Raw genomic sequence first — 15,332 nt, forward strand, 5'->3', positions numbered from 1 at the left:
GTGGCTTCACTAGTGATTATGAATGAACGTAATTTCTCCCTACATTTCTCATTTCGTTCATTCATATTCGCTTTAATGCAACGTTGCCGAAACCTGTACGTTCTTGTTTCCTTACTGTGCACTACTTTTCTACGGTGAAGCAGACTGCTTTGTTGATGTGTAAATACGGATAAAACACCGGCGCTCCGAGGTTTCCGTACAAAGTTCCCATGTCGTCATCCGAAACAGGCAAAAATCGAAAAAAAAGTTTAAATTTTTTTTTTCGGTTCTCATACAGTATTTTTTTGCCCAATCCGTTGGTGTTATCGCCACATCGAAATTCGCGCTCTTTATCACTTAATTTGCATCATGTGATAAATGCGAGTGACGTCATCAATAGCTCGGGAATCAATTGAAATGAAACACACGAAAAAATATTCGAGTAACGAAACGACGTGATACAGATCCATTCATATGAAACAATGCGAGGGGATTCGTTCATAACGATACTGCAGACAAAAAATCTATCAAATCGGAACACCGCAAAGCGAAATACTTAAAACGGCACATGCTATGTTTCATTTTCACGGATTTCTTTTCCATGTTCCATTTTAATGGATTGCTTTATTTTTGTTTCGTATCTGTGTATTGAGTGACGAAAGTCTCATGTTCATTCCAACCGCATCAAATATACTGTCAACAGTCAATGACAGCTAATTGAACGTAATTTGTGTTGCAAGATACTTCCTATTGCAAGATGGCACTAAACCAAACGTCATTCTAGTCATTCCTCTTATTGTGTATCCATGTCAAAAAACTATTTCGGTTAACCATCAATTCATAGACTCTCTGAACTAATAATTATTCCTTATAGCCGTTTGCTCAGTCCTCGAGTTGACCAAATTTTGTTGTACAGTGTAATTGAATAATAATTGTCCAAGGTTACGGTGCAAGGTTATGTTTTATTCTTATGCAAACTACATTGAACATCAAACATTGATTATTTCCTAATTAATAGAATATTTTATGACACCATGAAGCAGAACCAACAACAAATAACAGAGCTTAGTGCAAATATTGAATTACCCAATAAAATAGAATTCTTGATAAAAAAAAATATTCAAGGCACTTTTTCCAAGGCTCATGATTACGTTCATGTATGATCTTTTGCATATGTGAACTTTGTAGGGAAGATCGTACAAAATCGCAATCATACACGTTGAAAATAATTCCTTCAATATGAATGTTACTAAGCGGTTGCGTATGAGCCATTATCAATGGTTCCTTTATTCTGGATGATTTCACTCAGCAGAAGATAAGGTCTTCAACATCATATAGTAGGTATAAACGGTCCTGAGTAGCTAAACATTTAAAAATTGTAATGAGTCGGTCATTCAAAAAAGAAAAATGCAATTTTGTTTTATTCAAGCCTACCTGGCAAAAAGTTTCCAGGTTCAATGTGATAATTCCGTATCCATGATAACTTAGTGGTATCTGTGCGTTGGCGATAATTATGATGAAATACTTTTGCAAGTTCATCGGGAGCTCCTGCCAGTTGTAATCATACAGGCAGTCAGCCATTTGCTCGTAGCTCTCAGATGCGATTTTTCCGAGGTAACAGCACACAAATAAGTTGGTTAGAACAGTCAATGCAGCCTTTTCCAAAAAGACAAAAAACCTAATGTCGAAGTCTGTTGAAAATTGCTAAGAATTCACCAAACAAAACCTAATCATTAGCTTTTGGAAAAATGATGAAATCGTCTTAACCCTCTGATCGTTTGTCGGGCGTACAATGCCCGAGACGACTTTGAACTTCGAAAAAAAGTACTAAAAACCAAAACAAATCACATTGAAATTGGTACCATTCGATAGCTTGAACCTTTAGCTAAACACCAGTAAAATTCATGTGTATATGTTTAAGCATGTGTGAGATATTGCCTCCCACAGCACATGTGCGCCGTACGTTTCTTGTATCAAGTGTATTTTTTCATGAAAACTGGACTGTGATAAGAGATAACGACTTGATGTCTTCAGCAAAGTTGTAGTACTCGTGGTTTTCTACAACTTTACTGAAGACAGATATCGCTTAACTCTTATCATTCCCGCGAAAAACTGCAAAATCATGAATGTTCGGTTTCCCATTTTTTACGGAACTGATAAGAGATAAGCAATATGTGTCTTTAGCAAAGTTGTAGAGCGGATCAAGTCAAACAACTTTGCCGAAGACACTAAGTCGCTATCTCATATTACAATCAAGTTTTCATGAAAAAATACACTTGAGGCGCTGTACGCCCCATGAAACGAAGTTAAGGTGTAAACGCAACAAACGACCAGCGGGTTAATGACGACAAAACCTTAATTAAACCGTCTAAATGAGTAACAAAATTGTAATTAAAATCCAGAAGAGACAACGTCATCGAAATGTAAATTTGGTTGAAATGAAGAAAAAAAATCCTGGGGATTTGGTGGAATTCAGTTAGCGCATTCAAATGTTTGTTTTGGAAAAATGATATGTGCAATAGGGTGCATCGAATTCTAAATATCAAACGTTTTCAAAGTCCTTAGTGCGGCTTTGGTAGAGCTCATCGAGACGAACAACTTTTGCTCTGGCACTTTGGTCGTACCTCCACATCCCTTAACCCTCACTTTTTTTCATTATTGAGTGACTAGAAAAATGATCGAAATTGGCCTCTCTCTGGGTAAAATACTATTTTTTTGTCGAATGCTGGAACACTTGAATGCTGGTTTCGACATAAATTTGGCCGCAAATCGACATTTCTTCAATAAGAAGAGCAAAAAATTGAAAAATTCATGTTCAAAATTGCAAAGTGTGTTATGAGCTGATGTCAGCAGCCCTAACTAACGTCAGCGTTAAAAAAACGCAACACATACTCATCAGCAGTTCATATCAGCAGCTGATGTTAGTTAGCGATCATTTTTCTAGTCACTCAATAATGAAAAATGTCTTTTGAGTGGGGTATAAGGGATGCGTAGCTATGAGCAAAGTGCCAGAGCAAAAGATGTTCGTCTCGATGATCTCTGCCAAAGCCGCACTAGGGTCTTTGAAAACGTTTGATATTTAGAATTCGATGCACCCCAAGTACAATAATCTATGTTTCCAATCATTTCTTAACAATATCATTGCGGCAAAATCACAAAATTACAATTTGTTAACGATGTTGTCAATTTTTTGGATTCTTCAAAAGATTTAATTCAATTTGATTATCACCTGATCCAAATGGAATACGAATGCAGACAACAACAGCATGTTGCCAATAAGTTCAACCACGAAATGTGGACTGTAAATATCTGCCGTTTCCAAAAACCAGCTGGAATATCGTAAACAAAATCGATTATCAGAAAAATAGTCTTGCTACCCCCAAGCGCAATAGTAGATCGAAAATTTCAATGTCACTTCCAGTTGGAGCGATGTGAGCAGTGATATTTTATTTTTTTAATTTTTATTTGGGAAAACTACCATAATAACATTCACTTTCGAAATCATACCATTTGAAAATGGTCGTGCCGAAACGATACAACCGAATTGTATAGCCTCGACAACACCTCGGCACGACAATTTTCAAATGGTATGATTTCGAAAGTGAATGTTATGTTAGTTTTCCCAAATAAAAATTAAAAAAAAATTAAATATTGACTGTTTTTAAATGTGTGCTATGGATGTCATTTTCAGAGCGTAAAGTTTGACAGATACCATTGCTGACGTTAGGGTGTGTTCAAAGTCGGTATTGAACAATGAAATGTACTAAAAACGTGATTGTGAAATTATGAGTTGTGTGAAAAAATTCACTTTCTATCGAAAATGTGAGAATTAATGTCCACAAATAGACAAAAGTATGATTTGCCATTTATTATTTTGTACTAGTGTTTTTTTTTCTTCAGATAATGCTCGGCTTCTTTCAAAACAAAGTTGCAACACTTGAAATTGATCGTGCCATGTAAACTTGATGATGACAATTTTTTCACTCTTATGTTTTAGGCATTTTGCATGCAAAATAACTGACTGTCGAAATAACTGTGGTTTTCTTTTCTAAATTGAGTTTATGAATGAAAAAGTGATTTTGTATAAAATTGTATGAACAATAAATAAAATCTTCATCAGAACCGTGCGAGAAGATATTAGTATCACCAACCAGATGGCGACACAGAAAACATTCAATTTGATACATCTGTCAAAAAGCACGAAAATGCTTAAGGTTCTTTTCTTCCATTTGGATGTGACATCGAAATATTCGACATTTACCGTCACGTTTGGGACGTTTATATCGTCCGGTGATTGTGCTATTTAGGAACCTGTGTAGTGTCCCGTGTGAAAAAATTGTGACTGACTAGCCAGCCGCCTAATTTCGGACTTTTTGGCCGACTATCACCGACTAAAAGTGATTATTTCGAACAAAATATTCGGCTGTAGTCAACTTCAGTTATAGTCATATAGTAGCCAAAAAGTCCGAAATTAGACGACTGGCTGAAAGAATAACTAAACGTGGATACAGGAATGCTGTTGCATGGCAGCGCCGTACGTTGTTTGCTGTGTTCTGCTTTACTATGCTTCAGATGACACAATACAATCATACAGTGTACACGTACACAATAGTTCCGACACTTTGCCGTCGTTTGAAGCTATGGCGCTAGTTATGCAACATCATTCGCACAAGGACTGGAAGGTTTATATCGAATCGAACCCGTGTGCAAATAAAATGACTAACTCAGTTGTATGTAACTGTATGTAGTGATACACAACTAAAACTGGCTAAGTTGATTGAAATCATGCGTTTTGTATGGAGACAATCACGTTTAGTTATTCTTTCAGTCAGTCGACTAATTTGGGACATTTTAAGTAAGAGTGATTTGTGATTAAAGTTAACTGCAGTTGCTTATTTTGTTCGAGACAATCACTTTTAGTCAGTCAAAATGTCCTAAATTAATCGACTGATTTGCGGCCAAAAATTTTCCACACGGGAATGCATTCGAATAGATTAAAAATTACTATGTGTGAATTAAAAATTAAACACTTTTAATCAGAGCGTGCTATGAGCTGATGTCAGCAGCACTAACTAGTGTTAGTTACTGATATCAGCTGCTGACGAGTATGCGTTGCGTTTTTTTAACGCATCTGAAATATAAAATTCATATTCCTCTCTGCATAACAAGTCAAAATTCATATTCTCTTCATTGAAATTTGACTTGTTATCGAGAGTTTTGTACTGCAGATGCGTAAAAAAACGCAACGCATACTCGTCAGAAGCTGATATCAGCAACTGACGTCAGTTAGTGCTGCTGACATCAGCTCATAACACGCTCTGATTTTAATTTCACTAATGTATGAGACAGTTTTACTAATTAAATTTTGTAATATTGTCATACGTTCAATTATGAAACAAAGCTAAAATATCCACCTACCTTTTGATCGAATTGTGAAAATCAATTAATTTGCAAAGGAATTCTCTATCATTTCGGTTCTCGGCCGGGCGTTCCAATTTGCGAAGCGAATGCCGTAACATTTTATTGAACGCTTGATGATGCAAGCATATGGAAACGAATGATAGAAGAATCACACCATTGTACACAAGATAAAATTCGAGTGATATAATGATGAAGATGATCTCCCCGAAATAACCGAGCAACGTTGATTGATCCCAAGGCAAGCTTAAATTACAGAAATGGAAATAGCTGTAGTTTTAATTCTTTGTTCATACTAAAAAAAACCAATAGATTCTTCACTAACATGAATCTAAAAGGGCGAAATAGTTGCGTCACATCAAGGTGTCCATTCAACAGAAAACATACTAGAACAGATCCAATCGATGATACGGCAATGATGACGGGGAAACCGCCCAAGACAAATTTAATATACATTTTCCAAAACCATTCGGATTTGTTATTTGCTTGCGCCAAATACCGGAATGAGTCTTCATCCTTAACTAAATTCAGAAGCATTTGCATATTATTATTTCGTTGAATTGGTTTACTGAATTATCGTTGAAATGATATAAATAATGGTTCATACACTTTTCGTAGATTGCTGATAAATTTTCATAAACTGGTGGTATCTTATGACGGAGAAGAAATGCCACAACCATCGAATTGGCCATTATAAGACAGCCAATCATTGCATATATTGCTATCGAAGCGCCTTTAAAATCGATCGAAATAAATTTCACTACGAACATTAAACCCGATAAAATATCGATCAACAAAATAACGATCCATGCCATAACGAACGCAATGCAAGCCCATTTTTCCCATTTGCTGGTGTTTTCTTTCGCAGGTAATACACAAAGCCACGTCAATATTTGTTGATCGGTGGCTAAAGGCTTCATGTTGCTATTATTATAAGATTGCTTATTAGCGTGGTCCAAAAAAAAATTATGTCAATTTTCTTGCGATTCTCGGGCTGAATTCGTTAGTTCACCTCAAGGAAAAAAAATAAGAATGTGCTTGTCAAATACCTACCAACCCGAACAAAAACCCACAGCAAATGGAATACACAAAAAATCTGTCGAGTGGTTTCGAAGGCGATTTTATATTGTAACATTTTAATCAATTTCGCTATTCCAGCCACATTTTTGCCACAAACTGCTACTAGGATTTTATTCAGGGCACTAAAATCTACAACTTTTACCAAGACATCAGCCATTGGAAAGGCATTCTGGACCAGTTAGAGTATAAAATGACCGAAAAAATGGCAATTTTTTTGGCATTTTCGACATTTGACCCCATACTAGTCACCCAGGCGATGGACTTTTGTCCAGTTTTTGACTTGTGTCGTGTAGCCAGAAACTGTACAAAAATTTTGGTACTTGTCAGTTTGCAATTTGGATGAAATTTGGTGTCAATTGATTAACACATAAAAGACAAATTTCAGGCCAAAATGAGCAAATCACAAACATGAGCTTCGGTTTGACAGATAAAAGCAAACGATTTCTATCTTTTCTGCCTTTGAACATCTAGTGTAATCCCTTACGAACATTTTAGGTACCAAACCGACCAACTCGAGTGATGTTTTCACATATTTCTAGCCTCATATTCGATTTCAACTCCCAAAAAATCGACTTTTGGCCCAAAAAAATCCTTAAGTATAGGCTTTTTCCACACGACCATGTCGTGTAAGAAAAGTATTGGGATTGCCTCGATTTTTTGACCCCCTTAAAATCAGTTATTTTTCGATTTTCGAGCTCTGAAAATCGCGAAATCTAGCATAATTTTAGGGTCGTACGCAAAAAATGGGAATTGCTATTATATCGCTTTAAATTTCTTGACCTATTCACAATCAGTTCTTTTTCGATTTTTGAACGCCGTAAATCGCAAAATCAAGCATTATTTATGGGTAATGTGACCAGATCTCCTATAGGTTAAATACAAAAACGTCTAAAAATAAAACAAAATCGTCTAAAAAAATGACAATTTCGTCTAAAGAAAATGGTCCCTTTTTTTTTAACAAATTCGTCTAAAATATTTTTTTTTAAATGACAAAATCATCTAAGAATGTGACAATTTTTTTCTTAACAAAATCGGGTTTTAAAATAACAAAATCGCCTAAATACACATTTTCTAGAAAAAATGACAAAATCATCTAAAAGACTCCAAAAACATCTATGGACAATTTAAATAAAAAATAAATACTAAAGAACTAAACAAAAATATAAATCTGAAACTATCCTTAAAAATAAAATACTCAAGTAACCACGAAAAAAATTACAGTTTATGCACGTCAATCTGAAATTTCTATATATATTTAGTAATATTCATTTGCTGTTTACGATGTATATTTTTGAATATACACAGATATTCCAGTTTGACGTTCTTACCAGTGAATACCATAGTTAACATTCGATGCGTATGGGCATGAAAGATGAAAAAATTATTTTTCCCTAGCAAATTAAAACTAATCATATTTTATTATATCATTTCTGATATATACAAAAACAACAGCATACATTATGTGTTATTAGCACACAATAAGTTTCTGTTTTATTCTGCTTTGTCGGCTTTTTTTCATCCTCCTATATTCTCCTATATTTTTGATCATAAAATCCTATATAATCAGAAAAAAAATCTTGTCACATTATTTATAGGTCGTAGGGTAGGTGTGTGGTACACTGTACGCTGTACGCAAAAAACACGGTAAAATTTTTGCTATGTTAAAATGTATAGAAAATGGAATATTGAAATTACCCTGTCATTAAGGTCTGATTGAAATACGAATCTAATTTAAATTTAGAATTATATGTGTAGGAGTGTAGGAAAGTTAACCTTACGCTTGTTTTGGATTGTATTCTTGAAATAATGATTAGAGTTATCTTTAGATCGATTAAAAATGACATAAATTCACAGATAAAATACAATACAATTGTTTTTAGGTTTAGAATCACCCATATTTTCTTAGTTGTACATGTCAAAATGGCATTTGAAATTGAACAGTGCTAAAATGTATCCGAATGGTCGAATCGTGTGTACAAAGTCGCTTATATGACACACTAAACTTATTCACAATGACATATGGCAGGCTCATATTCACATAATTTTCGACGAGCAATCGATTTAGACTATCACGGATGGAATCTGATCAGCCTAGGGTACCAAAAAGTGCCCATGTTTTGACCAATGTTTTCAACCCACAATATTTTATAGGGGGAATTTCATTTTTGACTCAAATTATACATTTTTTATATTTAATACTTATAATAATAATCATATTTTTTCGTGAAAATAATTAGATTTGTGAACAATTGAACATTGATTTGCCTATAGTTTTGGTGTCGAATGGAACATTTAAATCTGGGTTCAGACACCAGATCATGCCTATACCCCAATTTTTGAATGCAGTTTTTCTTATTTTTTTCTAAAGTTTCTTGCTCAGCTAGCAGTTTTTTTTCAAAGCCCAGTTTCAAAAATCAAAGCCGGATTTAAAATTAAATCCGAAGCACTTGGAACGGACATAAAATTTTACAATATAAAATCGCCTTCGAAACCACTCGACAGATTTTTTGTGTATTTCATTTGCTGTGGATTTTTGTTCGGGTTGGTAGGTATTTGACAAGCACATTCTTATTTTTTGAGGTGAACTAACGAATTCAACCAAAAAAATAGGGGAAAGACTAACAACTAACAACTTTTTTGTATATATCAGAAATGATATAATAAAATATATTTATTTTTTTTCAACTAACTATCCCTTTGGAACCGATATTCAGTTTAAAGTTTGAATGTCTGATTTTTTTCCACAATGATTTAATGATCGAAAGGGTTTTTGAAGAAATTTTTGTTTAGATTTTTAGACAACTGTTTGATGATGAAAAATAAACAAAAAAAAGATTCATATAATTTTCGATCCGGCTATTTCGATCAGTTGTTTAGTTTTATCTATTTACTTATGTTTAAAAAAAATCTAGAATGCAAATGCTGATCGTAGAGCTTCTGTAGAAACAATTATTTCGAAGAGATTTTTCAATAATTTTCTAGGTTCACGAATTTGTTCCTTTGATATGTTGACACAAGTCGATTTGAAATAATACTGACAATGGTGTACACTGTACAAGTACATTTATATCGTCAGTACGAAGGCAGCTCTATGCATTATTATGCGCTTGATAACTTCGTAGGATCCACTGTAAATTCAGTGTATGGGTATCTACTATTTGAGTGATTCAGTATGCATTGTATGGGTTGCTACAAATACTATAATAGTGTTTACTTCGAAAGTTTGAAGTGAACAAGCATAGAGCCATATACTCACACATTTTCAAGATTTAAATATGTTTTCCTCCGATCGAAGTTCTAATTGATGGTCATGTTAGTGATATCAGGGATTTTTCCAATATTGTTCTCCCCCCCGAAACACGCGCCGAACATTTTTGCTGTAAATATCAATTCATTATTCAAAAGATGTGACATGGGCTAAAAACTGGGTCGAAGTACGTGTACCAGCTCATCCTAACTGCATGTGTTTTGGTTCACAATAATTAAATATTAAGTATTTATGGCATTGGTTTTGGAGCTTTTGCGCTGCTTTCAATCGATCGACACCTATTGTTGATACCAGTAAAAATGACTCATCAGATACTCGGTCCACGTAGATAATCTATGAGTCATAGACTACGACATGCCTGAAAGAATGTGGTTATTTCAATATAAATCAATATCCACGTTGACCTTGTGTGAATATCACATCGAATTTATCACGTTACTATAAGTGAGAAATCGGGAAGCTGAACTCAAATTCGAAAGGCATTAAAGATTTCATGCAAAACCAATTGAGCCAGAGAACAAATTATTACAGAATAACTATTTTATATTTTTAGTGGATAAAATTCACATTTTCCAATATAGTTGAGTACTATCTTTTGAATTTAGGATTGGAATTTTCAAAATTCAAACCATAAATTAAGTGAACCTATCATATTTGAGCAAGCTGTTTATCTTGAACTTGAAATGCAAGCACTGAAAGCACGTCCACCGTCTATGCATTATTCTTATATTGGTTATCCACACTTTGTGGCTATGTTGTAAATAAACACTGATTAAAAATCGCTTTCTCGCTCAGACTGGCTTTTGACGGTGTATTTTCGAATTGAAAATTTGTTTCGAAGAAAAATGTGTCTCTTTCAGAAACTTCGACTGATGACGAAGACTATTACGAGGGGATGAAAGCGGTTTCCAAGACAGCGTTGAAGGAAAATATTGACGGACTTTTGGAAACTGGAAATGTTCAAGAATCTAAAGTCGCAAACTTGGAAACAAGAATGAGATCAATTTCAATCCTTATCTTTATATTCATGATTATATACTTTTGAGATAAAAAAAATTCAACAGTGCGTGGACGTATTTTTATTACCAATTGTGCTCATGAATAATGCGCAATTGATAAAAAGAGACTTATTAAGCACAGATATACGTTCAGTTATGCATTTGCTCAAATAATTTCTAAGCAATATTGAAGTTTGAAGGGTATTACTGAAAAGTTGGTTTCATTTCAACGAGTCAACTGTTGGTAAACAAAATAGAAGAATCAAAAAACGCATTACTTCTCAACATACATCCATTGCTTTGCTGAATTATTAGTTATTTTAACATGAATAAAGCAGTTTTATACCAAAATTCGAACGGCGTGCAACGAAATGATGCGGAGCAAGTGTTTAATGAATTTTCGAGCGTGTGGAAGTGGCGATCAAATGGACGTGATACGTTGCTCGATGTCGGCTGTGGTAGTGGTGATGTTACGATCGATTTAATTTTACCATTTCTGCCAGACAACTTCGAACGTTTAGTTGAGTGTGATATTTCGGATGAGATGGTGAATCACGCACGACACAAGGTATCTTTCGAACGATTTGATTTGAGTATAGACATAGAAATGCAGTCAATATTAAAATTGGAGAGTTTTGATCACATCACTTCATTCTATTGCCTGATGTGGGTTCACAATCAAAGAATGGCCGTGCAAAATTTATATAAAGCTACTGAAGCCGGGTGGGGATTTATTGGTAGTGTTATTGGTGCTCAATGTCCAGTGTATGATTTTTACAAGGAACAATCGCAAGACGACAGATGGGCAAAGTATATGACCGATTTCCGTAAACATTTAATTGATTGTAGATTCACAGAGTGCAAAGTGGATGCTCGGGAAAAACACTACATCTGCAATGGCATTGACAATCGAAGTGTGCGATAATATTATTTTTTTAAAGAATATTATTATATTATTGATGATTTTTCTTTCATTTTTTTTAAGATGTTCTGAAATCAATTAACCCATTTATTGATCGCTTCCTGATTCCCAAACAATCGAAATTTCTTGAAGACTCCGTGCAAAAATTCGGTCAAAATAAGTTAGCACTGGATGATTTCCATGCGAACAGTGATAAATGTCGCTATGCTACACCTTACAAGCAGGTGGTTGTATATGCCAGGAAGTGAATTTTAAATGTAAAAATTTACTCAAATGAATGATATCGAATGATATTTCTTGTGATTCTAATGATGCTTTTCATGTAGTGCGAATAGCATTGTTGTAGACCAACAATTCAAGAATCGTTGTTTGTTCATGGCTTACATTTACGGTTCAGTCGGGGTATCATACAAAAAGTCATCAAAAATGCCATTTATTCTTGCATAATGAATCATAAAAGACTTTACTTACTGGTAATAAATAAGTAAAATGGCATAATCTTCGGATTTGTTTTGTGAAGGTATACTCTTCATCAAATAAAAATATCGACAACTCTTTCTTTTTCAAAGTTATCTACAGTTCAGGCAGTTATCTACAAATTTTTGAATATTTGATCTATATTTTATCGTAATAGTTGAATCTAAATTGATGTTGAAATTTCATGTGTTCATTGAATCACATGCGTATTACGATACATACTCTAATCAATTGTCTGGGTATATTGAAAAAATAAAACCAATTGTTGATAGCTTCAGTATGGAGAGGAACATCACTGGTCTGTAAAATAAAGCCGAAACTTACTTAAAATCGAAGGGTTGTAACAGTGATATGATCGGCACATGAGCACCATCTCTACTGATTGTCATTATTGCCATGTAAATGAATAGAATGTCTACTTCTTCTTCTTCTTTTTCTCAACATCAATTGCATATGACTTATGGTAACTCTCCGTAATCATTAAAGGTGGCGCTACTTATGCGCATCAATTGACTTTTGCATTGGCTCTTATGTACTGTGCGTGCCTTTTGCTTAAAATAGTTTTTTTTAAACTATGCAATTACCAAACTATGCATCCAGTTTACGTTTTGAGCTGTATAGAGAAAAATGACAGCTACTTTCTACAGAAAGGCCAAAGAGGAATATCTTTCACCAATGAATAATCCAAATTGCAGGTAAACGTGTTTCTTAGATTGATTTAATAGTGCGCATCGTGATATCATCCCTGGTGATTGCAACATACAATGTGACATATATGACATATCCGCGAGAGTCTCTAGAATTGCTTCGTTCAATCAATTGTTTCCAAGCACATGGTTAAACGCTTCACACTTTTTATGATATGCTTCGCTTGTATATGCAGGCTTGCCACACAAATTACGGGAAAAAGTAGCGAAAATAGCTGAAAGTTGTTATAGCTGAAATAGCTGAAATTTGTTTCGGTTTTTATAGCTAAAATAGCATGTACAAAAAAAGCAAAAATAGTGTAATTTTCTGGTTTTATTCATAAATAATACCGTTATGATTCTATCAATATTAATGTAATGTTTAGAAACATTAACGATGTTCGAATAAGCAAGAAAACATTTTATTTATTATTTATAGCTTGTATGAGCTTTGTGACAATAATGTTGGCTGTTGCAGTACCCAAATAAAACGTTTGTAGATGACGCGTTACTGCTTGCTGTAAACTATTAGAAAAAAACGAATGCGGATTTGTAGTTCTTTTTGGTTTGCACTGTTTACAGTTTCATCAAACAACAGTGTGAAGTACAACTGCCTGTTAATGTCTTCGATCACTTTCTTGTAGAAATACGGCCCGAGTGCGAAATTCAAAACATAAGTTGCCTTTGTTCGATTCAACGTGAACGATTGAAGTATTTGTAAATCACTTATTGCAGATTTCAATACATTTCCCAAATCATCAAACGAATTTAACGAACAGCTGTTTGACAATCCGTTGAGAAGAACCAACAATTCCGCTTTAGTTGTCTCCAGCGTTTGGTTAAGATATCTATCTTAGATAAGATATTAAGATAAGATAAGATAGATAGTATCTATTATCTTATCTAGATAATTTTTCAAAAATGTCGAAAATCTTATCTATTATCTTTTCTGTTTTTTTTTCGACTATCTATCTGTCGTTTTTTAGATAAAAATTAAGATATTCATCAAGTAATTGTATCAGAGATTCGATCGATACCAAATGATGATTCACACTACAGATTTGTCCTACTTGTTAAAAAAATATACACATCCCATTTATAGAAAAAAAATACACTTCAAAATCAGGGTAAATCACGTAAATCTTCCAACTGAAATGTTTTGTTGATTGGGATATTTTTCAAAAATTAAAGTTTTTTGGCCAATTTTCGTGCATTTTTCACAGAACAAAAAAAAAATTGAAGAAAATTCATCAAATTGCCATATGAATAAAGAATGATATATTTCTAAAAAGATTATCTTAAGATAGCTCAAAGATATCTATCTTTTTCGGAAAAAAGATTTAAAAAAAGATAAATTTAAAAAAGATATCTAGATAGATTTGGACATTTTTGAGATTATCTCGTTTTTATCTAGATATTTTTTCTGGGACAGAACCAAACGCTGGTTGTCTCGTCCTTTGGTGCAAGAAGTTGCCATTTTGTCACTGTTTCCGAACTGCTACCTGACGCGATATCCAAACTTAACTTTTGTTGGGAATCATCCAATTTTGTTTTTAGGTTTTTTTTGTGTTTATCCGTATCCATATGCTGCGTTAATGCAGCAAACCCTTTGTTTTTCACATTCACTGTTGCCGAGCATGCTGAGCACTTGGCTTCGAAATCGTTTTGACGAGAAAAAATCTTATTCAGTTTAATTGTTTTATTATCAAATTCAATTGTTCGCTCTAGCCAATCTGGGCTAAATTTAATTCCTTTCCCGCTCATTGTCTCAAGACAACTGAATTCAATCATGTAATATTTTGCGCGATTTCGACTCGAACTGTCGCATGGATTGATTTTTTGAGACTTCCAAGAAATGCATAAATAACAAAACAAGCGAATTTATTTTGTGCTGTGTTAGAAAAAAGGCCAAATAATGTGTACATTGCTTATTGATTATTTTAACGAATGAATAATAAGCCAAACAAATTGAGAAGATAATCAACAACTGTTTTTGTTTCATTTGTAATGTATTTTTATGATACATTTTGATTATTTTGCGTTCTAGCACTGCTAATTTTTCTTATTTCTCTACTAAATTTGAAAAACTGAAAATAGCTGATTTTTGGCAAAAAAGCTGAAAATAGCTGCAGTTTTTTAAAATAGCTGAAAATCGCTTAAATAGCGACATTGTGGCAAGCCTATATATGGTATTGTGAACTTGATTAGCCATTGATTTCACAATACCGCACACAAGCAATGCATGGCACACAACGTGTGAAGCGTGTGTCTGACGTATTTGGTTGTCTTTTCAAGTCCCTTCACCGTTCTCACGATGACATCATCAATGAATTTATGATGTTTTGACGAATGAGGAGCAGAATCTATATCTGCTGAGGAATGCCAAAATAAGATTTGAATTGAACCTTTATTTCATTTGTCATAAACATAGATTCTCAAATAATAGAATTTTTTTGTTCATTCTCACGTACCGCGCCTACCCGCGGCCACCCGGTGAATATACA

General features: G+C 34.0%; 2 protein-coding genes across 3 annotated transcripts in view; one reads left to right on the forward strand and one right to left on the reverse strand.

Moving 5' to 3' along the window:
• Positions 1 to 924: 924 nt before the first annotated feature.
• Positions 925 to 9,185, reverse strand: LOC129565713 (odorant receptor 22a-like). Its single transcript, XM_055440866.1, has 7 exons — positions 9,168 to 9,185; positions 6,005 to 6,321; positions 5,723 to 5,918; positions 5,398 to 5,643; positions 3,209 to 3,308; positions 1,414 to 1,683; positions 925 to 1,340 (listed from the first exon to the last, which is right to left on the reverse strand). The coding sequence occupies exons 2-7, from the start codon at positions 6,315 to 6,317 to the stop codon at positions 1,281 to 1,283; spliced, it is 1,185 nt and encodes a 394-aa protein (XP_055296841.1). The 5' UTR covers positions 6,318 to 6,321; positions 9,168 to 9,185; the 3' UTR covers positions 925 to 1,280.
• Positions 9,186 to 11,068: 1,883 nt separating this feature from the next.
• The window catches only part of LOC129565532 (prostatic acid phosphatase-like), a 6,040-nt gene continuing 1,776 nt past the window's right edge, over positions 11,069 to 15,332 (forward strand). For both annotated transcript variants that reach the window (XM_055440514.1, XM_055440515.1), the window contains exon 1: positions 11,069 to 11,311. In XM_055440514.1, the coding sequence (XP_055296489.1) occupies positions 11,069 to 11,311 (243 nt within the window). The remainder of the gene's footprint in view (positions 11,312 to 15,332) is intronic.

Source organism: Sitodiplosis mosellana, unplaced genomic scaffold (assembly GCF_009176505.1).
Source record: "Sitodiplosis mosellana isolate CC-2019 unplaced genomic scaffold, AAFC_SMos_1.0 Smas_scaffold_3, whole genome shotgun sequence".
In the NCBI taxonomy this organism is placed as follows: Eukaryota; Metazoa; Arthropoda; class Insecta; order Diptera; family Cecidomyiidae; genus Sitodiplosis; species Sitodiplosis mosellana.